This window comes from Myotis yumanensis, unplaced genomic scaffold, assembly GCF_028538775.1.
Source record: "Myotis yumanensis isolate MYYU_CA2020_CCGP unplaced genomic scaffold, mMyoYum1.0.hap1 SCAF_8, whole genome shotgun sequence".
NCBI classification, from domain to species: Eukaryota; Metazoa; Chordata; class Mammalia; order Chiroptera; family Vespertilionidae; genus Myotis; species Myotis yumanensis.
The window spans coordinates 7,025,606-7,053,405 of record NW_027223759.1 but is presented as its reverse complement, the minus strand read 5'-3'; the positions used below and the strand labels follow the sequence as shown (position 1 = coordinate 7,053,405).

The 27,800-nt window shown below is 37.1% G+C and overlaps 1 protein-coding gene across 1 annotated transcript; it reads left to right on the top strand.

The window, feature by feature from the left end:
- The first annotated feature begins 224 nt into the window (after positions 1-224).
- On the top strand, positions 225-26,807 carry BOLL (boule homolog, RNA binding protein). The gene is made up of 10 exons (XM_070423271.1): positions 225-245; positions 4,477-4,620; positions 7,647-7,738; positions 9,553-9,607; positions 10,982-11,057; positions 12,557-12,684; positions 16,455-16,526; positions 21,559-21,606; positions 22,399-22,527; positions 26,691-26,807. Exons 1-10 carry the CDS (start codon positions 225-227, stop codon positions 26,805-26,807), a joined length of 882 nt encoding a protein of 293 aa, XP_070279372.1.
- The last annotated feature ends 993 nt before the right edge of the window (positions 26,808-27,800 follow it).

Genomic DNA, 27,800 nt, shown 5'->3' with positions numbered 1-27,800 from the left:
GCCCCCTCCTCGCGCCCCTCCCCCCGCGGCGTCCCTGTCGCCCGCGACGTCGCCCCCCGCCCCTCCCCAGGGGCAGGGTCCGGCCCCGGCGAGCGAGAGCTGCCCTGGTGCGAGGGGCAGAGGGGGCAGCTCTCGGAGCGACGCGACGGAGCTCCAGACCCGGCCGTCCAGCCGCTCCCGGCTCCCGGCTCCCGGCTCCCGGCTTCCGAAGGGCGCGGAGGAAGATGGAGAGCGAGCCCGCGGCGGTGAGGACGGGTCCGGCCCCGGCCCCGGCCCCGGCCCCGGGGTGGCGAGGGGAGCGGGCGGGGTTCGGAGGGGCGGGTCTGGAGCCCAGGCGCCGGGCCGGCTCTCTTGTTGGGGAGACGCGGGCCAGTCGCCCCGTCGACCACGGCGAAGAGCGGCGGCCGGTCCGCCAGCCCCGTCGGATTGTGTCGTGGGTTCGGGAAGGCGCGGCCGCCGGGCCTGGCCGGGTCCGGGCAGGCCGGGGGGCCTCGGAAACGGCCGGGAGGTTTGGGGGGGTGGCGGCGGCGGGACCCTGTGCACCCGACTGGGTCCGGGCAAGAGAGAGAGCTTTCCCGCCCAAACTGCACTTGGACGCTCGCTCCGCGGGACTCAGCCCGGCCGCCGCCGCGAGGGGCTGTCGGAGCGGCGCCTCCTCCCCCCTCGACGGGCCCGTGGGGGCCCGAGGGCCTGGGAGAAGGGCGCGGAGGGCGCAGGCTGGACGGGACACCCCAACACCAAGTGCACGGGTCCGGGCAGGTGGCCTGAGCAGGGGGCGGGGCGGGGCGGGGGAGGGGCGGGCAGGGGGAGGAGCCGGCGGGGGCGGAGCGGCCGCCGCCACACGCAGCCCCGCCCCGCGCCCGCTGGCAGCCAATCAGCGCGCGCTACGCGAGGGCCGCGGGGTGAGCTACGCACGAGGCCGACGTCGGGTCGGTGCCGTTGAGGGTTCCCGCCACGGCTGCTGGCGGATTTGTGGGGCAAAATTTCTCGCTGGTTAGCCTTTTTTTCCCTCCCGCACTTTGGTGGGGAGGGGGTGGACCCTCGTGTCGGCGCCCAAATTCACGATGACCCGCGGGAACCCGAGGAAGTTGTCTCCGCGGCCATTTCCTCCGGTGCCTCCACTTGCTGGCCTCGCAGGGGACGGAGCGTCGAGGCCGTGACTGCGACGGTTAGCCGCCCCCTTCCTGTCGTCTCCGTGTCTCCGGGGGCCAAGTGGCGGATGGGGGTCCCGGTTAATCCCCAGCGGGTGGCGGTAGCGAAGGCGCATCCCTTCGGAGGACGCTTTTCATGAACCGGGTGGTGCTGGACGCTCCCTGAGCGAAGGGCCCTCCTCGTGCCCCAGTCACCGCTGCGCACATGGGCTTTTCCTGCCTTTGCAAGGGCATCGCCGGCGGGAGGGGAGGCTGTAGCGGCTCACTCGCTGCATCGCTGCCCTTCCCGAGGGACTCCACCTGCACACATTCGAGTATTTTCTAGGCTGTTGCTCACACTGTGTTCTAAAGCCTGCAGGCTGCTGGTTGGCATGTTGTGAGCAAAAAGAAGTGCTTCGTCCGTTCAAATATTTCCCGAATCCCTGCTCTGCACCATCACTGCCCTAGGTGCTGCAGGGAACAGCACGGGCAAACCCCTTCCCTTGTGAGCATTACCTTTGGTGGGAAGAGACAGGCAGTAAACATAGTAAATACCGCGTTGGAAAGTGATAAGTGGTAAAGAGGAGAAGCAGGCGGAACCCACAGTAGAGCAGGAGCCTTAGCCGCTGGAGAATGACGTGCATTGGATGTAAAAAGTTGGCCTCCCCCTCCCCCATCCCACACCCAGTTAACTAGTTTCTCGGGATTGGAAATAAAGCACTCTGTTCACTTCGGCTCATGCCATCCCTCTCTCCGTGATAGGAAAAATGGGGGTGACTTTTATGTAAGCAAATTTGAGAACAAATGAGCTCATCCATCGAACTCATTTTGTAAGAGAATTTCATGAAGACTGATTTTAAATTTGCAAATAGATACTTTCTAAACAGGCAGAGACAAGATTATATCTACTATTCTATTTTTTCTAGCAATACCAATCTACAGTTGAAAAATAAAATTAAGCATCCCAAAATCATCTATTCTAGGCATGTGTCCCACAAGTGAAGTTACAAATAACCTCCAAATGCCCAGAGAGGATGCTTATGTTAAGATTGGAGTCCAGATTTCTTCAGTTGGAAACAACAATATAGTAATTTTAAATATGAGGACTTCTCTGTGGTTTAGTAGATGTTTTTATGAACTACCATATTAGAAAGTATGTGTTTTTCCCCCTTAAGACAATATGGAGAATAGAGCCCATAAGGTTCAGTCTATAGCCTCCTAGTCACCACAGGCCTAGTGGTTTGTCCATCTTGCAGAGATTAATTTAGAGATGATGGTTTTATTGGCTAATGAAATGAAAGAGGAGACAAAATGTGAAAAAGAACAATTCCATTATCTAAATTGAAATTTATTTTTATGTATTTGTTTCTTGGAGAATTGAAATTATGAACTTCAAGCTTTTTTAGGAACTCACTTAGTATGTTAGATTGTCCCAGAAGTCTGTTTAGTGTTCCTAGAAGGAGAATAATTAGCAAGTTCTTGAATTGGTTTCTCTTCAAAATTCTATTCCCAAGTCTTCTTTTTTTTAGATGTACCTTAAGAGTCTATTATCTTTCCATTGTGCAAAGGCTTATATTTATTAACATCTAAATTAGGCCCCCTGACTTAGAACTGTGAACATATGATTATACATTGAGCTCAATTCTTTGGTATAAAAATGCATACTTATAGGTATATAATTTTTTAAAATCTTCACACAAGGATATGTTTAGAGAGAGGAAGGGAGAAAGAGAGAGACATCGATCGGTTGCCTCCAGTACATGCCCCAACCATGGATTGAACCTTCAACCTAAGTATGTGCCCTTATGGGGAATCAACTCACAACCTTTTGATATACAGGATAATGCTCCAAGCATCTGAGCCACCCATTCAGGGTAAGGTATGGTATAGTTCTTAATGAAATCAGTCAAATCTTCAAACTAACAAGTGCATTTTTAAAAATAATGTTAGAACTGAAAAACAAATTTGAATGTCAGTGTTTATTAACTTGTCAATGTTCTTTGGCCAGAGACCGCCAGGAGCACATTTGTAGTTTAATAAAGTTGAGTCTATTGAATTGTTGCCCTTCATTGGGTACACACCACAGGACCTCTCAGTAAGATGATGTTAAAACGAACTTACAGGGTTTAGGCTTGTGTTAAGCATTTTTTAGAGTTCAAGGAAGAGGGCTTTATTCTGAAATGCATGTTGTCAGGATGTGGGAGTAATGGATTAGTATGTTAATTCTTGTAGGCAAGAAATACAGATCAGGGCTAAAGCTGATAAAGAAGGAGGAGCAGTCACTCGTTTCAGCCAGAATAGAAGGGTGTTTAGTCCTTCTCGTGGTTTGGACAATGCTTTTGTTTTTGCCAATGTTCAGACGTGATTATGGAGTGGTCTTACTTTTATCTCCATCCATCACAATCACAGAGTAGCCTTGTTGGTGTTCTGTTAACAAGAGAATACCGCAGCCTAGCTATGAGTTCTGGGCCAACTCCTAAAACCACCAGGACCAAGTTGGTTGTGCCAGGCCAGCTCCTAGCTTTCCAGGGCTACTTTTCTCTTTCTCAAACTTTTTTTTGAGTTTAAAATTCCTCCTTAATACTTAAAATATTTAAGTGGCTATAATATTCTAGTGGTATACTTAATTGACAAGTATGTTAATGTATTTAAGATTTTATCTACTATAATGGAGTAGATTCTACATTTCCTATCTTTATGTTGCCCAAAAAAGTTATTGGCTTTCATTATAACCTTCATAAATTAGAATAAAATTAAAGTCTAAAGTATATTTTATTTAAATGACATCTTTTTGAAACATACATATTTTCAGCCTGCATCAAAAGTTATATCCAGCCCAGCTGGTTTGGCTCAGTGAATAGAGTGTCCACTTGCGAACTCAAGGGTCCTGGGTTTGATTCTGGTCAAGGGCATATGCCCCAGATTGCAGGCTCGATCCCCAATGGGGGGCGTGCAGGAGACAGCTGATCAATGATTCTCTCTCATCATTGATGTTTCTATCTCTCTCTCTCCCTCTCCCTTCCTCTCTAAAATTAATAAAAATATATATTTTTTAAAAGTTATATCCAGCGTGCCCTAGCTGGTTTGGCTCGGTGGATAGAGCTTCCACATGCAGACTAAAGGGTTCTGGGTTCGATTGGTCCAGAGCACATGCCCAGGTTTGGGGCTCAACCATAGTAGCAGGAGGCAGCCAATCAATGATTCTTTCTCATCATTGATGTTTCTCTCTCTCCCCCTCTCCCTTCCTCTCTGCTATCAATAAAAATATATTTTTTAAAAAACAAAACATTTTTTTTAAAAAAGTGATATCCAGTGCTAAAAGTTTAAAAAGAATTTTATTTTACAGCAAACATCAAATCAGACACAAACAGATTCATTGTCTTCATCCCCTAATCCTGCATCACCTGTGCCTTTGAATAACCCAACAAGTGTCCCAAGATATGGAACGGTGATCCCTAATCGCATCTTCGTAGGAGGAATTGACTTTAAGGTACCTATTTCGTGTATAACATGGTGTAATTTTTGCATTAGAAGTAATTTTATTTCTTGGAAATTGTTTCCTTGTGCAACTATAAAAATAATAACATATTTGCTATTTGTACAATGATTAATAGTTTTCAACTTGTCTTAATATAAAGAATATTTTCAAAAACAGTGGAGATTAAATAGAGCATATATAATTGTGCAGTTTCACATACATGGAAATTGAGGCTCACTGACCTGTCTATAAGTCTCCTAGCTAGCTACTTAGTGACAGCATAAAGACTAGAATCCTACTTTCCTGACTCATAGCTCCATATTCTTCATTTCACCATATCATATTAGTTATACTTTCTTGCATAGTACTCCAGAAGCCCAAATAAGTGATTATAATTTACAAAAGTAGACTCAAAAAAACACACACACAAAATTTGTCCTATGAAATCCTGTTTCTTTACCCCAACTTTTATTTCTGATTCCTGAGTACCCTCCTAGACTTTCATCTTTTGCAAATTGCTTCCCATCACCTAACTTAAAATTTGATCACCCAAACAGGCCTGTGTTCTTGTCAGAATAAAGCATCTTAACAGTAATATATTTAAATGATGTAATAAGCTATTTCAGAAAGGCATACTTTGTGAGATGTTTTACAGCATCCCCATATAGTAAACACCTACAGAAAAGGCATGCAAGGATACATTAAGTGGAATCTTAAGCAACTATAAGAATGGTTCACTAAAAATAAAGAAAAATGATTTCTTATGAAATGCCTATTTTAAAAAATATTTTATTTCTATGGAAAATATTAATGGCAGACCATAAATATTCAAGTTGATTATTCTTGTTCAGGATTTATATTAAAACAGCTTAGTATATTTTTTAAAATAAATCATCAATAAATTTAAACATTTGGCTATGTTATTCTAACTTACTGAAAACTACAAAATGAATTTTGGAGGCTATATTGTTACAATGCAGTCATAGCTTTAGGATAACTGCTAGAATTCCCTCCCTTATACTTAAACTTTTTCCAAAATCATAGATAAATTCCCACAATGAAACTGTTTACTGTAGCCCCAAGAAGTCTCAAACTTTTTAAAACTTTTTTAGAAGCCCATCTCTCTGTAATATTTAATCATCTTGACTTTCTGTATCCTTTAAGTTTGAATTGCAAAATTGAGCTATTGACTTTTTACCAGAAAATACTTTGAATTAATTTGTTTTCAATTCTCCAATAGAAATTCTTATTCTGGTGTTAATTACATTTTGTACTTACTAAAATAAGAGTCATTCATTTATTCTCAAGTTAACTCAGTATTTGTCATCATCCACTTTAGCAGGCTTTAGGTTACTAACTAAAAAACAATAGTGTATTTAAGTAGTAAGGTCGCAGTGGAACTCAAAAGGCATTAGCTCTGCTATTAGGCATGTGCTTACCTATGTCTATAAAGAAAAATTTTTCTAGGAAAAATTTTGGCTTAAATTTCTATTTAAGCCAAACCTCACTAGGGATATTTAAAGATCCTCTTAGGGCAAACAGTTATAGATGAACCAGAAAATGAAATTGCAATGAATTTAGTATAAATACTGCAAGAAAGGTAATATAAGTCTATTATGAGAGTAATTAAAACGAGATATGCCAGCCCTAGCTAGTTTGGCTCCGTGGATAGAGCATCAGCCTGCCGACTGAAGGGTCCAGGGTTCGATTCCGGTCAAGGGCACATGCCTAGGTTGCGGGCTCGATCCCCTGTGGGGGGTGTGCAGGAGGCAGCTAATCAATGATTCTCTCTCATCATTGATGTTTCTTTCTATCTCTCCCTCTCCCTTCTACTCTGAAGTCAAAAAAATATTTTAAAAATAAACTAGATATGCCAAAACTATCTCAGTAGATATCTTATACATTATAGTCTAATTATAATTCAAATTTTATTTTGAATATTATAATGTCTATTTAGCTAAAATGTATATTGAGTATGATAAAGCATCCAAAAACTTTAAATTATGTAACTACTTCATTGTTATCACAAATTGAGTTCACATACGTCTGGAAATATATTCCTTTCCTAAGACCGTACTCTTCCAGGATACTATGCTGATTAAAAGTGACTGGTGTAGGCCAACATAACTTAGTTCCACTGCCTTCATGTGAGCCCTCTAGGAACACATGTTTCCTCCACTTCCTGAAAGTAGAGCATTCCTATGAAACCTTTCATAAACTGAAATGTTTTGAAGTGAGAACATAAATGCATATGGAAAAATTTTTAGTGTTTCCCAGGCCTCCCAAAATACCCAGCCAAATCATACCAAATATGTTTACGTCCAGTTTTAAGCTAAGCATAGCATCTTTATGCACTCTCTCAAGCTTTTCTGACACCTCAGGACACATCTTGCTCAGGGATACACAAAATAAATCAAGATAAAGCACAGGTGCTCACAGGCACAGTTCAGAGCTATAGCAGCTTGATGCTGAGCTGTGAGTGCAGTTCCAGGGAAGGCGCTGGGCTGCACTGCCTCTATGGTATACGGGCTTGCTGCAAAACAAAAGCTGAACGTATTTTCACTTTGTGCCTTTTCTCATAAAAGCAGAAGTCCTCTTTGGATTTCTTTTGGTTAGCCAAAACAGGTACTGATGGAGGTCTTCTGTAAAAGCAGTGGTGTTAGACAAACCTTCCAACAGCATGGGCTACCTGTATTTCCTTACTATAATTATAGACATGCCTAATGCAAGTTATATTTTTCAACTGGCCAACTAGAGAATAAGAACTCCTTTAAATACTGAACTTTCTTTGTAGTTTTAAAACAATGCAGCTTAAAACTTTTTACTATTAAACTATGTTTAACAATGTAGTTCTGAATAAAGTAAAGTATTTACATATATTGATTTTAATAACCTAGTGGTTTCATCCACTGTTTTAATGAGAGGTATTCTTATATTCATTCATATTATTTATTTATAAACTTTTCTGTCTCTAAACAAGCATGAGTTTTTATATCTTTTATCAATTAAAAAATGTTTTTGTTTTTTTATGCCATTAGACAAATGAAAATGATTTAAGAAAATTTTTTTCTCAATATGGGTCTGTAAAAGAAGTGAAGATTGTAAATGACAGAGCTGGAGTGTCTAAAGGGTTAGTATCACTATAGATAGTACATAGAATTAGCAATTGTGTTTTTATTGGGTTGCTAGGTTTTGCATGCTAACTTACTTTGCTTCCATTTTTTCAAGAGATTTTTGTGCAGTCTTCTTTCCTCCTACCTTTTGCCCTACCTTTTGATCTCCTCTGTGTGTGTGTGTGTTGGAGGAAGGGGGACACTATAATTTGTTGGGAATTATTCTTGCATGGGCTAAGGGACCATTCAGTGTTACATAGCAAGCACTTAATGTTGAGTATATAATGTCCAATAGCTAAGGAACCAGAAGCTAAAGGAATCAGATATTGTTGCAATTACATACCTGCTTTAGACTAAATCGAGCTTTATTTGAAAAAAAGCTGACACAAAGGTATCTCTGTAGGTTGTGCATCAGAGACCTCATTAAGGGACTAATCTGAGAAATATAACTCAAGAATAATTTTTAATTTCTTAATCAAGGAGAATGAAAATTGAGAAGAAAGCAGTAGGGTTTGTCTAGAAATGTCTAATGACCTTAGAGCTGTTTTAGTAGGTTGGTATATGCAAAAGCCAAATTTCAGAGGAAAAAAAAAGTAGTTTATATAGTGTACTTACCTAAGAAGTTTGACTGCAAAGTTAAATAGTTAAGGCAGTGGAGATTAGAGAAAGAGTGTACGTATTTGTTTCCTTGGAAGAGAGGCAAGACGTCCATATTTATAGGTATAAGAGAAGGGACCAATGAAGTGATAGAAAACTAGAAGAGGCAAACAACATGACAAGTGGGTACTTTGGAAGAGGTAATGGGATTCTGCAGAGAGGTTTTTTCTAAACAGATGAGCGACTTCCTCCGACTGATGAACAATGTTAGGATAAAGTGAGATTGTATTTCTTTTGTTTAGCTTATAGAATTGGCAGTATTTTGGTAATATCCATTTTTATCATTGAAAATCACATAGAAATACGTATAAACTATTTTATGCCTTTTCCACTGGGTGGTGTATGTGTTCTACAAAAAAATTCAGTGTAAAAATATTTCCTTAACCCTTGTTTAATGTTTAGCCAAATAAAGAAGAGAAATTCCTTTGTTTAAAAAAAAGAAACTTTATACAATAATTAAGAAAATAAGAAACATAGCATTACTCAAAAAGTTTCCTTAAGTTATTTAAATAGAAATTACATTTTGGAGGGATATGCTTTTTATTTCTTTTATTTCTTTTTATCTTGGGTTTTTTTGAACATGTATTTGTATCTTGAATGTTATATAAATTATACTCTGAAGGTAACAATTAAATATGAAAAGTAGGTGTAAAGTCTACATTGTACATATTTCTAGTTTAATTTGTTTAGTAAATACATAATTGTATTATCAGCTTATATGTGATCATAATAGTAATTAATGTATTTGTGTACTCATTTACCAATGTAAAAGTTTTTTTGTGTTGACATTTTTTAATTAAAATTTTTTTCCTATTTTGATTTCTATTTAAGCCAAACCTCTGTTATTTTAAAGAGATTATTGCTCTGGACTGAAATTTATTGCATCCTAATTTATAAGCCAAAACATGTATCTCTCATGCTCTTCTGTCTTATACAGTTCAGATCTGAAACTGTTTCAGGATCTCTGAGTTTTTTTCTTTTAGTCCCCTGACTCTAAGAGGAAGTGATAGTGTTAAGTTTCACTATCCTCTAAAAATTCTCCTAAGTTTTTTATGCTGATGCACCATAGAAAAATGCTCACTCCTACAGTGGCCCATTCTTAAAACACAATTTTTTTTAAAATTTTTAATATAATTCTAAAGTAATGTTCTAAGAAAATAATTCATTTATTTAGGTATGGTTTCGTCACTTTTGAAACACAAGAAGATGCACAAAAAATTTTACAAGAGGTAAGATGTTTTAATGTATTTAACTTTCTTTTTGGAATTTCTTTCAAAATAATTTTTTGTGGTGTTTATTTTAATAGTACAGGTCTAGTACAATGATCAGTTGCTAAAAAGTTTTTTTAACTTATTTGCATCTTAAGATTGACATTAGCCTACAAAAAATTGAATTAATAAAAAAAGCATTAAAGAGAAACTTTATCTTCAGAAAAACAAATTTCAAATCATTACATGAGTATGGTTGTGGAGTTGTAATCTAATTTTTTACATTATTTGCTTAAGCTAAGAATGTGAGGATATATATTTTCTGAGTGTTAATAGCACTTTAAATTCCTAAAAAACACTACACATATGGATTTCTAGAATGAGGTTATCTTTGATTATTTCCCCTCCTATGAAAATCTTTATATGAACTAAGAACATTCATATTAAAACAAATCTGTAGCCTGTAATTTGGGATAATAACTTAAATTTGGCAAAGGTGACATTAAATTTTTTAGAAAAAATAGATTTTGAATTGTATATTAAATTCTCAGTTAAATATTAATTGTATATTAAGTACTCCGTTCTCCTTGTTTACAGTAGCAATGTTCTATAAAGTCACCACAAATACTGAATTAGCAAACATTGAACTGCTGTTTCTACAAGTATACGCCTAGGTTTCCACAAGCTTCTGCCGCCAATATTTTCATCAACCAATCAATACATAACTTTATTTTATGTGTGTTTCTGTTTAAAGACATACTTAGTATTATTGATTCTTAATATTGATTTCATGGCCAACAGCACTGCAGCTCATGCCTGAATGAAGTCCACCTCTTCTCCATAAGGCACATGACAGCCTTCTTACGCCTAACAACACTGACCAGCGCTTCAGCACTACGCTCAAAGGCCATTTTAAGTAGCAAAATCACCAACATAAAGACAAAAATGCAAAACACATGGCACTATATTTACCACAGAAAGGACACTTGTTTACAGTATAAAAGCTGAAATAAGACAGTGTCACCTTCTTTGATCTCAACTGGAACCATGTGTGTCAGGCAATTCACATTTTTCACCTCTGCTCTTGCCAGCTAATAACCGCTAAATTGTCATGAGTATTGATTTGGGGATTACAAATAAATTTTAATGAGTAGATTAATTCCCAAATCCATGAATAGAGGATTGACTGTATTTCAGGTTAGGAATTAGGGTCAGAGCAGTAGATTCGGACCTAGATCTGTTTAAATCCAAAAACTTTGCCCTTTCCACTGTGACTTGCTACTATCAAAGAATGTTATAGTCTGAATTTTAAAAAGTGTTTCTTACTAATTTTCCTTATTGGTTTTATAAACAATAGTACCAAAATAATAAAATTTATTTTTTTTCTTATTTTAGGCTGAAAAACTGAATTATAAGGATAAGAAACTAAACATTGGTCCAGCAATAAGAAAACAACAAGTAGGGATCCCTCGTATGTATTAACAACTAATGTATTTTTCAATATTTTTACATGGTTCTTTTTTTAAATATTAAACTTTCGGTAGAACTTCATTAAAATATCAGGTTCCTTTCATTTAATAAAGTTACTTTGGCAAAGTTGGTGGCCAAATGAATATTTCTCGTCACAAATTAATATATACTAGATTGGGGAGGCGGGGGGTTGGGGAAATTTTACCTGAATAATGATGCTTAAATATATTCCAGTCCTAACTAGTTTGGTTCAGTGGATAGAGTGTCGGCCTGCGGACTGAAGGGTCCAGGGCATGTACCTTGGTTGCGGGCATATCCCCAGTGGGGGGTGTGCAGGAGCCAGCGGATTGATGTTTCTCTCTCATCGATGTTTCTAACTATCCCTCTCCCTTCCTCTCTGTAAAAAGTCAATAAAATATATGTATATATTCCATATAGTTACATCTTTAAAGGGAAAAACAGATAAAAATATATTTAAAATTGCAAAATTAATTGTAACTAATTTAGAACCACTAATTAGAAAATTTTCTAATTAGAAAAGTAACTTAAAATTATAGTGAAAGTACTGAAAGTTAAAATATAGACCCAATATCAGAAACTATGGTTACATATATTCTATAACCCAACTACATGTGTCATAATTATCAGAAGGAACAGTCCCAAAAGCTTTAAGAATTGACCAAAGTATGTGCCTTCCTCAGATTTCTGTAATGCTTTCAACTCTTCTCTTTTTTTTCTCACTCTTCCTATTTATTAAATTAGGCCTCTTTATAGATTTTAGCTATAATATTTATTAAAATCTCTACCAGTTTTCAGCTAGAAGGAACAATGTCACAAAATTAGTAACTAAATTTTCTTACTCTATCTCTGTCCTAGTATCTACTGGAATGTAAAACATTAGGTACTTATTATACAGCCGTTGACAAATTAATAGATTGTGTTCATTTGGACTGTTTAGTTTTTGACTTAGAAGTTAACAGATATTGAGTTTAGTTTTGATTTGGTATTTATCAATTGAGAATTTGTAGGGGGGAACCAAAATGTCTTCCAGAAAGTAGAATCTCCTCCAACTTCACTGCCTCCCTCACCATTGGCCTTTACAAATAAATGTCTTACTAAAGTCTTCGGAACTTCACTACAGTGACTGTAGAGTAAATGAATTACATATAATTTACATTGAAAAATAATCATCTAATCTATCTGTTAGCTTTGTGTTTCATTTTACTGATATTAAAGTCTGAATAGGTGAAATTTTAGTATTTCTTATTAAACTTGTTTCTTTTTTTATGCACCTTAAGCTAATAAAATTTTTAAGGTAATAAGTTTGAAAATATATACTTCAAAGATATTTTAACATATAGAATTAAAAAATAACATAACATTCAATTTTTACTGTAACTATATAGGTGTATTAAGATAAACATTTTCTAGTGTTCAGAAATTACAGTCTTTAAAGTTAAATTTAGCATTTCAATTATTATTATTTAATCTTTACTTTAGGTTCCAGTATAATGCCAGCAGCTGGAACAATGTACCTAACAACTTCAACTGGATATCCTTACACTTACCATAATGGTGTTGCTTATTTTCATACTCCAGAAGTAACTTCTGTCCCACCACCTTGGCCTGTAAGTAATTTCATTTTAGAAGGGTTTCCATCTATTACTATTAATTTTCAAAATATTTATTTTATTTCCAAAAAATGTCAACCACAGACAAGTACAAATAATAATATAATAACCATGTAGCTACCACTCAAGTTTAGTATATGTTAACATTTAGCCATATTTAAGATTTTTAATGGGAAGAATAAAATACGGTAAATTCACATAAAATCTCCTTGCTTGCATTCTCTTACCCTCCTTTCCTCCCCAGAATATCTTTCCTGTCTTCTGTGTTTTTACTACAAATATAGGTATGCTTAAACAATATATAGTATTGCTATGAGTGTTTTTAGACACTATATAAGTAAGTCTTTTAGATTAAGCCATGTTTATTCTAGTATTTCTAGTTCACTTACTTTAAAATTTTATAATATTCCATTGTATGAGTGTACATGCCCTAATTGAAGGACATTTTAAGTTTTTTCTACAATCAATACTAAAATGAACATCCAAATGTTGCATGTGTCCTAAGTTTGTCTAAGACAAGTAGTCTTAAAAGTTTTTTGCTTTTATATCTTCTAAATGTTTTTGAAAAATTATAGAATACTCTCATTTTTAAGTTGATAACTGAAATTTATCATAATTTTAAATAGTTTAGGCATACTATATACCAGTGATGGCGAACCTATGACACGTGTGTCAGAGGTGACACGCGAACTCATTTTTTTGGTTGATTTTTCTTTGTTAAATGGCATTTAAATATATAAAATAAATATCAAAAATATAAGTCTTTGTTTTACTATGGTTGCAAATATCAAAAAATTTCTATATGTGACACGGCACCAGAGTTAAGTTAGGGTTTTTCAAAATGCTGACACGCTGAGCTCAAAAGGTTCGCCATCACTGCTATATACTGTAGATTTGGTTTAGGTATGTTTTTATCAAACTTTGTAGCTGTATATTTTAAGAATAGAAAACGTCCTATGTGTGGTGATGGCTCTTAACTAGACCCTAACCCTCTCCCTCTCTCTCTAAAATCAATTTTAAAACATTTATTTAAAAAGAATACAGGTATCCTATATTTTATTTTAAAAATACTGTCATGTTGCTGTTTTTCATATGTAGATATCAAATCAGGAGTTTGTGTTGACTAATCTATTCTCTTCCAGTTTTGAAACAAATCCTCTATCAAATGCCAAGTTTTCCATGTGTGGGTCTCTTTCTGAGCTCTCTGTTCCAAGTCTGCCCTTCCCAATTCTGTTTTAATTCCTATTGCTTTATAATGAATCATAAGATCTGACAGGGCAGTTCTGGCACTGTGCTCTTCAGGAGTCTCTCATCTATCTTTAAGTTTTTGCTCTTATATAATTCTGCTTATTCCATTCTCTGAAAAGCTTTTTTGGGTTTTGGTTAGAATTGGATTCAATATATAGATCAATTTGGAACATTTGGGTATATTAAATTTTCTTACTAGTGAACACTTATTTAGGTCCTCTTTTATTTCCATCCATCAATCAAATTTCCTTTTCTTCATAAAAAAAGTTTGACACACCCTAGCTGGTTTGGCTCAGTGGATAGAGCGTTGGCCTGTGGACTAAAGGGTCCCAGGTTGGATTCCGGTCAAGGGCACATTCCCGGGTTTCGGACTTGATCCCCAGTAAGGGGTGTGCAGGAGGCAGCCGATCAATGATTCTCTCTTGTCATTGATGTTTCTATCTCTCTCTCCCTCTCCCTTCCTCTCTGAAATCAATAAAAATATATATATTTTTTTAAAGTTTGACACATTTTTTTGTTGAATTTATTCTGAGGTACGCTATAGTTTATGAATGGTATATGTTTTTAAATCCTATTTTTTCAATACATTGTGGCTGGTATGTAGTAATGCTTTTGATTTTTAAACGTTGATATTTAAACTGCCAAACTCTCACAGAGACAGTCATTTATGATGCAATGTACCTCTATTGCTTTCTGCTCTTCTGTTTCTCATGTTTTTCCACATTGAGTTATTGCACTGGCAGTACCTCAGCTATAGTGTTTATGCAATAACACAATGACCTTGTTTTGAAAGAGAAAATAAGTCCAGTGAGTTGCCATTAATATTTTACTTATACACACACATATACATATATAAGGTGTACCAAAAAAATGTATACACTCTTTGAATAATTATTAATTCTAATAGGTTAGATCTGAAAAGAAAGTAACATAAATTGAGCTATCAGAAAATAGTGTATATATATTTTGGGGAGCACCCTATCTATACATACATACATACATATGCACTGTAGGTTTTCAAAGATACTCTTAATTTTAACAAGGATTTTTCAACTTCAGTAATACTGACATTTTGGGCCAGATGATTTTTTGTTGTGGGAGGCTGTATATTTAGGATGTTTAGCAGTGTCTTAGCCTCCCTACATTTAGAAAACCAAAAATATTGCCAAATGTTCCCTACAGGGACAAAGTCAAACCTGGTGAAGAATTAATGCCCTAAATCATTAAAGAAGTTCCTTTTTATTCTGTTTGCTAAGGGTTTTTATCATGAAAGGCTATTGATTTAACAAATGCTTTTTTGTATCTGCTAAGATTATCATGTTTTGCTCCTCCTATAATCTATTAATAAATTATTATTTCCCAATGTTAATCTATGGTGAAATTTTAGTAGCATATAATAGTCTACAGATTGTGCAAAGAGAGCTATAATACTTTTCTTTAGTTACTGGGGAAAAACATTAAAACAATGTAAATTACATCCCTGTTATTAGAAAATGAATTTTAATTGCTGTCATTAAAGCTTATTTTACCTGTCTTAAAACAACTTGCCTGTTTTATTAATAAGCTGGTTTTAAATTTGGGGATTTACTCTATTACTTTGAATAATTGAGTGTTAGGCGTATACTTTTTCCAAAGAGATAAATCACTTGTAAGTTTACTTATTGGATGATTAATTCATTCAAATGTCAAATGAATAAAATAGAATTTAACAAGTGCTTCAATCATTTATATATTTGCTTTAATTAAATGTATAACAAGGAAATAGGATGTTGATTATTTATAAGTAGTTGGAAATCAGTGGCAAAATCAGCTATGATTGTTCATTCAAGTCTAAATGCTATGTACACATTAACTATCTACTGCTGGTCTCCACAATGGAAATAGGTAGTGACACCTTAAGTCTAGCTGCCATTGCCCTCTGAATATTCTTAGACCTATCCTATGTAATAAAAGGCTAATATGCAAATCAACCAAACAGCGGAATGACCAGCCGCTATAACACACATTGACCACTAGGGGGCAGATGCTCAATGCAGGAGCTGCCCCCTGGTGGTCAGTGCGCTCCCACTGGGGTAGTGCCGCTCAGCCAGAAGCCGGGCTCACAGGCTGGCAAGCGCAGCGGCGGTAGCAGGAACCTCTCCCGCCTCCGAAGCAGTGCTAAGAGCTATCAGTTGGACATCCCCTAAGGGCTCCCAGGCTGAAGGACACCACCCCCTCCGAGTGCATGAATTTCATGCACCGAGCCTCTAGTATTTTCATAATCTTTGGACTAAAAGCAACGTTTCTGATGGTGGTTTTAACATTACCATGGAAATAAAACCACATGGAAGTAGGAATACTGTGATGATTTTAATAAACTTAAGTGGAGTTGGTAATATCAATAAGAGGTGGGAAAATGACATTCCCAATAATAAACTATAATTTGCCTGGGTTTAGGTAACAATTTGAGATAAATTTTATTATAAACTATTTTAAAGAATTTTGCCTAAAATAATTTTCCATTTTCTTTCCTCTCATAGTCACGTTCTATATCTAGTTCCCCTGTGATGGTAACTCAGCCTGTTTATCAGCAGTCTGCATATCACTACCAGGTAAACATTAAATTAGTACAGTGAAAATTCTCCTTGATCACTTTAGTCTTTTTTTGGGTATCTCTCATTTTATTCTTTCTCATACAAATACTGTAGTAATTAAAGAGATAGTTAAGTCTTGATAGCAATGTTTTTGTGGGGGGTTTTCTTACGGGGTTATAGGAGGAATAAACAATGTCATACAGGAAGATGGACTATTTGCTTCCTTTTACAAAATATTAATTAGGTCAGTTTTGTTCCCCTGACTAACAATCTAAAAAGTCTTTAGGAATAATTCCTAAAGTAAGATACAGATATTGAACCACAGACTGAATTTTTAATGTTACTGTTAACATGACATTAATTTCTTGTTACCATATTTAATATATAGTTGACCCTTGAACACTGAGGAGATTAGGGGCACTGACCCCTACCACACACATGAGTTCTAGGATTGGTTCCAGGACCCACCACCCCACAACCACAGACACCAAAATCCTTGGGTGCTTAAGTCCCTTATATAAAAAGGCATAGAACAATGCGTACCATCTTCTTTCACATCCTCAGTTGTTTTAATTCTATGCAAAATCTGGGGATGTGGAGAGCCAATTTTATTGAAAATAAATATTGAGGGCCAGCATTTATTGAAAACATCCATGTATAAATGGACACACGCATTTCAAACCGTTGTTCAAGGGTCAACTGTAATGTACGTTAAAATCACGATTATACAGGAGGGAGTCTCAGACTCTGGGCTACAGATCCGGGCGAGTCTCTAGGGACCCAGACTCAAACGGGAGAAGCGGGACTGTCTGGCTACGGTCCCTCCGAGGTTTGCAGCGGTTGCTGGGACAGAGAGGCAGAGCCCCTGGGGACGGACTGAGAGCAGCCATAGCTGCTCCCTCCCCCCACCCTGTTGATCCCGCCCCGCCCAAGCCCTGCGCAGAGCCATTTGCTGATTCGCCTCAGGCAAAGGCTAGATTAGCACCTCCCCAGAGGACAGAAGTTTTCCACACAGCTGATTCTCACAGCCAGTCGGCCTGGTGGTCAAATCCCTCTAGTATTAACTACAACAATTAAGGCTTAACTAGAACAAGACTGCGCACAAAGACCACAAGGGGGTGCACCAAGAAAGCATAAAAGATGCGGAGACAAAAAAACATGACAGAAATGGAGGATATGGAGCTAAAAATCGCAATTTTGAGGGCTTGCAATAAACTTGAGCAGAGCCTCACGAAAACTAATGAGACCCTCGATGCTACGATAAAGAAATTAGAAAGTAGGCATACACGGACTGAAATAAAGAATATTATACCCAATAGCAGACCAGAGGAGCACAAGAATCAAACCAAAGATTTGAAATTTGAAGAAGCAAAAAACACCCAACTGGAAAAGCAAAATGAAAAAAGAATCCGGCCGAAACCGGTTTGGCTCAGTGGATAGAGCGTCGGCCTGCGGACTGAAGGGTCCCAGGTTCGATTCCGGTCAAGGGCATGTACCTGGGTTGCGGGCACATCTCCAGTGGGAGATGTGCAGGAGGCAGCTGGTCGATGTTTCTCTCTCATCGATGTTTCTAACTCTCTATCTCTCTCCCTTCCTCTCTGTAAAAAATCAATAAAATATATTTAAAAAAAAAAAAAAAAGAAAAAAGAATCCGAAAGTGTGAAGATAATGTAAGGAGCCTCTGGGACAGCTTCAAGCAGACTAATATCAGAATTATAGGAGTGCCAGAAGATGAGAGACAGCAAGATATTGAAAACCTATTTGAAGAAATAATGGCAGAAAACTTCCCCCACCTGGTGAAAGAAATGGACTTACAGGTCCAAGAAGCGCAGAGAACCCCAAACAAAAGGAATCCAAAGAGGACCACACCAAGACACATCATAATTAAAATGCCAAGAGCAAAAGACAAAGAGAGAATCTTAAAAGCAGCAAGAGAAAGAGACTCAATTACCTACAAGGGAATACCCATACGACTGTCAGCTGATTTCTCAACAGAAACTTTGCAGGCCAGAAGGGAATGGCAAGAAATATTCAAAGTGCTGAATACCAAGAACCTACAACCAAGATTACTTTACCCAGCAAAGCTATCATTCAGAATTGAAGGTCAGATAAAGAGCTTCACAGATAAGGAAAAGCTAAAGGAGTTCATCACCACTAAACCAGTATTATACGAAATACTGAAAGGTATCCTTTAAGAAGAGGAAGAAGAAAAAGGTAAAGATACAAATTGTGAACAACAAACATGCATCTATCAACAAGTGAATCTAAGAATCAAGTGAATAAATAATCTGATGTACAGAATGAACTGGTGATTATAATGAATCAGGGACATAGAAAGGGAATGGACTGACTATTCTTGGGGGGGAAAGGGGAATGGGAGATTCGGGAAGAGACTGGACAAAAATCGTGCACCTATGGATGAGGACAGTGGGTGGGGAGTGAGGGCGGAGGGTGGGGCGGGAACTGGAAGGAGGGGAGTTATGGGGGGGGGCGGAAAAGAGGAACAAATGTAATCTGAACAATAAAAATTTAATTTAAAAAAAAATCACGATTATATTGTGATTATATTATGATAGTATCTTTTGGTTAGCCAGCATTCTTTTTTTCATTCTTATTGGAGACTGGGATAAGTGAACTGTAATGCCAGACTATTTTGTTGTTTTGTAAATAAGGCATAGTTGAACTACAACCATACATGTTTACATATTGTCTGTAGACGCTTTTGTGCTACAGTGGCACAGTTGAGTACTTACAACAGAGATATTATGATCTGCAAAGCTTAAAATATTCATCCTCTGGCCCTTTACAAAAAAAGTTTGCCAGCCTCTGGTCTATACCATTCACAAATAAAACCACATTCTTTCATACTCTGAAATAGCGAAAGAGAGTGCATTTGTTTATTTTTTTCTTTTTGAACTTTTAAGACAGACCCACATGAAATGTTAAGGTCATTGGAATTCTTTCTGGCTTTGGGGGAGGTCAGTTATTATTACATTACTATGCTAAATATAAAACTAAAGTGTTTCTTTCACTTACTAAAAATAGAACTTAATGACATTTATTTAAAATATATATGTAGCATGACTTTTCCTAAACTGGCTCAGATTTTCAGCAGAGGCCCCAAACACAGAACGTTAAGTACCAGACCATTTAACATGAGAAACCAATTGTGAAACCAGTTTTGGGATCTTTAACTCAATGCCCACCTTGTGCACAGATAAGGGGAGGATGAGATTGATAGGGAAGAAGGAAGCTTAACAAGTGAAGAGGACTTCTGAAAATAACTAAACTTAATATTCCCTTGAAATTTGTGAGGTGGTATCACTTGGACCCGACCTCTCCTAAAAAAAAGTTCAAAGAAAAAGCTGGAGTGGTCTATGGGAGGCAGAGCCAGGAGGGAAGGTCCACAGTGGGAATGTGTTAAACTTCTCACAGCAAAGGTTATGTTTCCCAAGAGCAAGGTGTGAACCTCACAGAAGAGACTCTTTCCAAAAAAACTCTAGAGAAATTACCTTAGTAGAGAAATAATCTGTATAAAGTAAACTTCCAGAATCAAGGGCTAGAGTGGTCTCGCTGGAATCAAAAGTTCTAACTAGAGAGTCGGCATTTGGAATCTACCACACCCAAAAGTGACCTGTCCCCATTTTTTTCCAAGGGCAAGGAAGACTACGCAGCACAATGCTTTTAAAGTGGAGGGTGAAAAAGGAAAGTCCCTTTCTGCTTGCACCCTATTGAGCCAGCTCCTTTTTTATTGATTGATTAACATACAGCTGTAGCTCACTTGACATAGCGGATGTATTCTGGAAATTTTCTAGTGCAATTTAATTTTATACTTTAACTCTGGTTTTCTACTTGCAATTATAAAATTGAAAGTATGATGTCTTCATACACTTAGGAAAGATTTTGGTACCAATTTGTAATATATTTTACAATATAAGAAATAATTTTACTTCACATACTTCTTTTGAGTTATATATTCTTCATCAGTCTATCCTTAAAATTCCCATTTTGATAAAAAATAGTCCCTTACCCTTTTTTTTTCAAATTCAAGATTGATAGCTTTATCAATTTTTGCTAATCAGATCAGGTAATTCATGGTTTAGTCAGGTTTTATCTCCTTTGTGTTTCTCACTTCATAAGTAGTGATTTTATTTATCTAACAAATCTATATATAAATCATTTTACTTCAGATATTTTTATTAAAATATTTTCTTAAGGCCTTCCTCTCTGAAATCAATAAAAATATATTTTTAAAAAAGATCTTCTTTAAAAATAATATTTTACTCCTTTCTTCAAATATCAACATTCAAAATAAAAATATCATTTGATCCCCCCCAAAAAATAAATAAAATATGATCTTTTTTTATTATTCTTTCACCTAACATAATGTTTTCATGATTTGTCCATGTGGTAGCATGTATCAGTATTTCATTCCTTTTTATGGCTGAATAATATTCCATTATATAGATATACTACATTTTGTTTATCTATCAGATGATGGACATTTGGGTTGTTTTTATTTTATTTTTATTTTGAGGCTGTTGTAAATAATGCTGCTATGAACATTTGTGTACAAGTTGTTGTGCAGACATCTTTTCATTTCTCTTAGGTCTTACACCTCGGAGTTGAATTACTGAGTTTATATGGTATCTCTGTGTTTAACCTTTTGGTGTCATGCTGTTTACCAAAAAGGCTGTACCATTTTACATTCCTACCAGCAATTTATAAAAGTTCTAATGTTTTCACATCCTTGCCAACACATTATTGATTTTAATTTTGATGAAGTTCAGTTTATCTTTTTTCTTTTCTTGCTTTTGTTGCTTGTGCTTTTGATGTCATAATTTTAAAATTTGCTTGATTCAAAGTCATATTTATGACCTCTTTTGTAATAGTTTTATAGTTCTAGGTCTTAATTTTGGTCTTGGATCCATTCTGAGTTAATTTTTGTACATAGTTTGAGGTATAGGGGTCCAACTCCATTCTTTGCAGGTAAATAATCCAGTTTTAACCCTTGTTTATTATCTGTGGGGTCTTTTTTCTTTCATTTTAGGCCCCTGCACAGTGTCTACCAGGTCAGTGGCAGTGGAGTGTTCCTCAGGTAAATATTAACTTTTTTCACTGTGCTTTTGTGAATACTGCATGAATATTAAAATCAGGAGAACTAGGTTAGAGACCTTTCTCTTTTATTTATTAACTGTGATACCTTTGGCAGTTTATTTAATCACTATATTTCTCAGCTTCCTCATTTGTGAAATAAAAGTAATGAGACTACTATCCCTTTGTAAATTTTCTCATATGATTTTTGTGAAGATCAAATGAGACTATGTAAGTGAAAGCATTTTATAAATGAGTGAGTGTTGCAAAAACATGAAAAATTACTTCTTTTAATTAGTATTATTGGAAATTTTAACGTTTTTCTAGCCTTCATATTTTGCTTGTTTGACCTGTGCTCTCAAATAGGTATCCCATCTCCCAACTTTGATAACAAATAGTATCCCACCAAAAGATTGTTTCATCTTTTTTGACATTTTCCACCTCCATGCGAGTCACAAAGCTGAGAATAGATGTTTATGATAATTTAAATACCATTGTTTATATTATTACAGCTTTTAGTAGTGATCTTAATAAAATTATCTGAGTTTACAGATGAGGTTCTGAAGCACTAAGAACTTGTAGTCCTTACTAGTGATACAGTTTTTTAATGACATCTACACAACTGGAATTTATAACAACCCCAGAGCTCCTAATTTGTTGCTGAGATACTTCTAAGCTATCCCTGAAAAAGAACTTCAGGAAAATATGAAACAAAAAATTCTCTCACCTGTTGGGTAAATCATTTGGTTTAAATGACATAACTAATCATATTTGGAACTATGATTTTGTGTTTCAGTCTCCTGCCTCTTCTGCTCCATTCCTATACCTACAACCGTCTGAGGTTTTTTATCAACCAGTGGAAATTGCACAAGATGGAGGATGCGTTCCTCCTCCGCTGTCTCTGATGGAAGCTTCCATTCCAGAAGTACGTAGTAGTCTCCAAGTAATTTATCTCTACTACCTTATCTTACATTTATTTCTTTTTCTTTTCTAAAAGTGTTTGTTCAAGACCTTCATTGAAGTTGCATATCTTATCTTTTTCCTTTTTTATATCTAAGAATGCTTCATCTTCTTCACTAACTAGTTCAGAATCATTTCTCAAATCAACTGTTCACTTTACTAGGCTCATTCCTGACTCGATCTCCTTTAAAGAGTAAGATACCAAATACTGCTTCTGATTTGTCTATCAATCTATATACAGTGGGGCCTTGACTTACGAGTTTAATTCGTTCCGTGACGGAGCTCGTAACTCAAATTACTTGTATGTCAAATTATAAAGTGAACGAGTGAGACACGTGATGCTGGGCTGATGTTGTGGCGTTCACTGTGACGTTTGCTGCGCCAACTAGCGGTGGGGTATCTGAAGCTGGCTCGTAACCCGAATTTTAGCTCGCAACTCAAAGCAAAAAATTGGCCGAGAGATGGCTCGTATCTTGAAAAACTCGTTAGTCAGGACACTCATAAGTCAAGGCCCCACTGTAGTTGCTAACATTCTGTCAATTAAAAGCACATAAAAATTAAGCCAAGAAAAAATTTTTAAAAATTCTTCCTTCAAAAACTTAAGTCAAATTTATTTTATAACTATAGATGGTGACTAGCATGTCTTTAAATTATATTCCTGAACCATTACTAATAACCTTACCAGATATTTTCCAGGAACTGCACATGCATGTTTGAAATCGGTGTTGTGAAAGATTAGGAAATTAGCACCCACCTCCCAATTTAAATGTTTTGTTCTATTTTTATATTGCTAACACTTATAACATTATAATTTTGTTCTTGAACGAAAAAGTCCACAGTTGAATCTTATTGATTACTAAAAATATACCTTTACCGGGATTTCTTCATTCATCATCTCTTCCTCCATTTTTCACTTGGTTGATTACATCTGCAAGTATCTTTGTTAAAGAAGGCACATGGATGCTATGTTCTTTGAGTTCTTACATTCTTGTTCAACATGTTTTTGTCTATAAAGTCGGAAAGAAAATAAGACTAGCTATCAAAGAACTGCTGAGCCCTGGCTGGTTGCTCAGTGGATAGAGCCTCGGCTTACAGACTGAAGGGTCCCTGGTTCGATTCCCGTCAATGGCACATACCTCCGTTGCAGACTTGATCCCTGGCCCTGGTCGGGGCACATGCAGGAGGCAACCAATCCTCAAATGTGTCTCTCTCAGATCGATGTTTCTCTCTATCTCTCCCCCTCCTTTCCACTCTAAAAATCAATGGAAAAATGTCCTCGGATGAGGATTAACGAAAACAAAATAACTGCTTGATACTAGCATAGTTTACACAAAGGCTGATGGAACAAAGTACCACAGACTGGGTGACTTAAACAATAGAATACAAATTATGTATATGTTAGATCACTTTTTAAAATATATTTTATTGATTTTTCACAAAGAGGAAGAGAGAGGGATAGAGAGTTAGAAACATCGATGAGAGAGAAACATCGATCAGCTGCCTCTTGCACACCTCCTACTGGGGATGTGCCCGCAACCAAGGTACATGCCCTTGGCCGGAATCGAACCCGGGACCCCTCAGTCCGCAGACCGATGCTCCATCCACTGAGCCAAACTGGTCAGGGCGTTAGATCACTTTTTGTCTTTCATATCTATCATCTCTCAGGTAATTATTTCATCATGGTACTTGTTTTATACTTTTTCAAGGTAACTACGACTATATTTCTCATTGTGTTTATTCTATTTTTATTATGACTAATCAGGCTTTCATCTATTTTATGTATTTTATTTTATTTTGTTAGTCCTCACCAAAGGATATTTTTCCCATTGATTTTTAGAGAGAGCAGAATGGAGGGAGGGAGAGGGGAAGAGAAAGAGAGAGAAACATCAAGACACATTGATTGATTGCCTCCCACATGCATCCCAACCATGTGGTGAATCAAACCTGCAACCCAGCTACTTGCTCTTGACTGGGAATCAAACCTGCGACCCTTCGTTGCACAGACCAACACTCCAGTGGTTCTCAACCTATGGGTCGCGAACAATGAAAATACATCCTGCATATCAGATATTTACATGATGATTCATAACAGTAGCAAAATTACAGTTATGAAGTAGCAACAAAAATAATTTTATGGTTGGGGGGTTACCACAACATGAGGAACTGTATTAAAGGGTCGTGGCATTAGGAAGGTTGAGAACCACTGTACCATTGAGCAAACCAGCCAGGGCATCATCTCATCTCTCTTATTTTTAATCTTTTTTATCTCAATCTCTGCCACTTTGGTTACATCATTCATTGTCTATAAATTTATGTTAGCTTAAAATCTCTCTTTTGAGCTCCTTTTTAGAGATCATGTTATTATAATTTAAGATTCAAAAAAATTACATTTATCTGAACTTTTCCAGTTTTTCTAGGGTAATTTCTCACCCTTTTCTTCAACTTTTGTCTTTCCTTAATGTAGTTGAAGAGGCAGTATGCATGCTTAAGTTGCTTGCTTTTCCTTTTCACCTTTATGCTAATTTTTACATGAGACCAGCTACTTGTCAAAATAGAGGGTGGGAAGATCAGACTGTTGTCTGAAGCTGCTTTGCACGGTGTTGTAAGTCTCCTGGTTGAGATGCTCTTCCCTCGGTTTTTAGCATTCTGGGAATCATTTACTGTATTGGGTTGTAGTAATTGCTACTTCCCTTTCTACCTTCAACCTGTTTCACCTCCAGCAATGTTCCTCAGCTATAAGACAAGGCAGTAGATAAAAATATGGAAACATGATTTCTCCTTCAATTCCATATCCCCTGCTATTAAATAATATGAAATTGGATCTCTGACAATATTCCCTGCTGCTGCATTGGCCTGACATACCCCTACACCTAAGACTTTTTCAATAGGTCTTTTAGAATATTGATTTTTAAGCAGATCTTTATTTTTCCTGAAGTCTGAGGAGGTTTCATAGTCCTCACTTATATGGGTCCAAATTGCATAGCATTTGTCAGATGTTCTAAATTGTTCGTGGTTTGGGGATAATGGGTATTTCCTTGTTTAATTGATGATGGCATTTTTTTTTAATCTATCTTTGGTTCTTTTTGTTTTTTCTGGTTTTCAAGGGGAGGGAGAAGTAAGGTAAGAATTCTTTAACACTAGATTTTTAGCCACAATCTACTTTTGGTATTAAACCAGTGGACTCTAATAAGATTTTTCTGGAGCTACTACTTATATTAGCTTATAACTGGTACTATTTCTATGATATTTTCATAAAAATGTTATATGCATGCTTTTATTTTAATGTTTCTGGTAGAAGGTATAGGCAAAGATATAATTAATAAAGTAGGTTGCTAAGTAGAAAACACTTTAGATGGAGCCATTTAGCCTTCTATCAACAGTATATTGCTAGTAGGAGTCCTACAAATACCTCAGATTTTATAGGTTGTCCCTGAAAAAGTATGAACACACTGAATAATTATAAAGTCAGTATTTACTAAAATACATTTTATTTTCAAAATTGAGCTATCAGCTATTAAAGTGTTTATACATTTTGGGGTGACACCCTGTATTATAAACCTAACTTCTCTCCAACCCCCTTACACACAACTACATAAGCATCAAACTTGCTTTTCTTGTATTCCATATCTCAATAAATGGTTCCACCATCTGTTGAACAGGCCAAAAATCTGCTTTTACATGATCTTTTCCCTCCCTTTTGCTCTAATGTCTCTCTTTTAGCTCTTTTTTAGTGTATATTCTTTCCTCCAGCCATACCAGACAGTCTACGCAGGTCTTCCAAAGGAGATGTGTTCTTGGTTGCCTCAATGTCTTTGTGCATACTAGTCCCATCTTCTTTCCCTAATTCTTCAAATTCAGGCTTCAGCTCCACTAGAAAACTTGACTGGCTACCTCCCCAACTTTCTTAAGCTAAATCAAGTAGTTCTTACCTTTCCTCCCATGCATCCCTATACATGTCTTACAGGTCTTATGGTAATTTTGACTACTTGTCTGTCTGAGATCAGTCTATAAGTTAAAGATGGGAGATGTGTTTCTCCATTGTGTAGCAAAATGCCTAGTACATTGTAGTGCTGAATAAGTATTTTTAAATAATAAATGAAAGGCAATACATTTCTTTTTTTGTAATAGCCCTATTCTGATCATGGAGTTCAAGGAACATATCACCAGGTTTATGCTTCAAGTGCCATTGCTATGCCTGCACCTGTGATGCAGCCTGAACCAATTAAAGTAAGAAGTTTGTTTTGACTATTTTTTTGTTTTCTTTTTCTTGATCATATTTCAAGTTTTCCAACTTTCTCTTCTGAAAGGAACAACTTTGGAGAATTATATCACATTTGTGATCAGAAGTACAGAATTAGTGAATTCTTTCATGTGAAGGAAATAGAACCCCAAATTAACTGTAATTTCTATTAGTTTTGAATAAGTAATAAACCACACATGGTCAAAAATGCTTTATTTACTATGGTAAAATATATATAACTTAACATTTTCTATTTTTAAGTGGAAAATTAAGTAGTAACCACCACAGTTATCTGTTTACAAACTTATTAATAATCCCAAATGGAAACTCTGTACACATTAAGCAATAATTTCTCATCCCCACTCCCAACCCCTCGTAACCTCTAACCTACTTTCTGTTTTTATGAATTTGCCTAGATATTTCATATGCTCAGATTTTTATTATCTATGTTAATGGAAAGTAAAATTTACGGCAGAAGATCCAAAATGGTGGCGGAGTATGTTACACTCACCTCTTCTAGGACCAAACTGGAATTACAACTAAAATATAGAACAAGCAACCTGAATAACCAATTGAAGATAAGCTGAACAGAAGTCTGATAACCAAGGATTTACAGAAGAAGCCACATCGAGACTGGTAGCAAGGGCAGAGACATGAAAAGGGCTGATTCTTCTCCCATGGGCGGCAACTGAGGTTCCAACTGCTCAGCTGCAAAGGTTACCCCTAAGAAGAGTGGGTCTCAACCCCAAGCTGGACTCCCCAGCCAGAACACCAGGAAGAAGCACCCACATCACATCTGGCTGTGAAAATCACTGGGGATTCTGTCTGCCAGGGAGAGACAGGAGTCGGCTAGAGACACAGTGCCCTCAAAAGGACCAATGCACAAAATCTCATTTGCAGCCACTTACCCAGGGTTTTGGCAGAGGGAGGGCGGAGTAGACTAGAGTCGTGTGAGGAGAGACTGGGGTTTGTGGCTCTGGGAAGACAGCTGAAGGGAC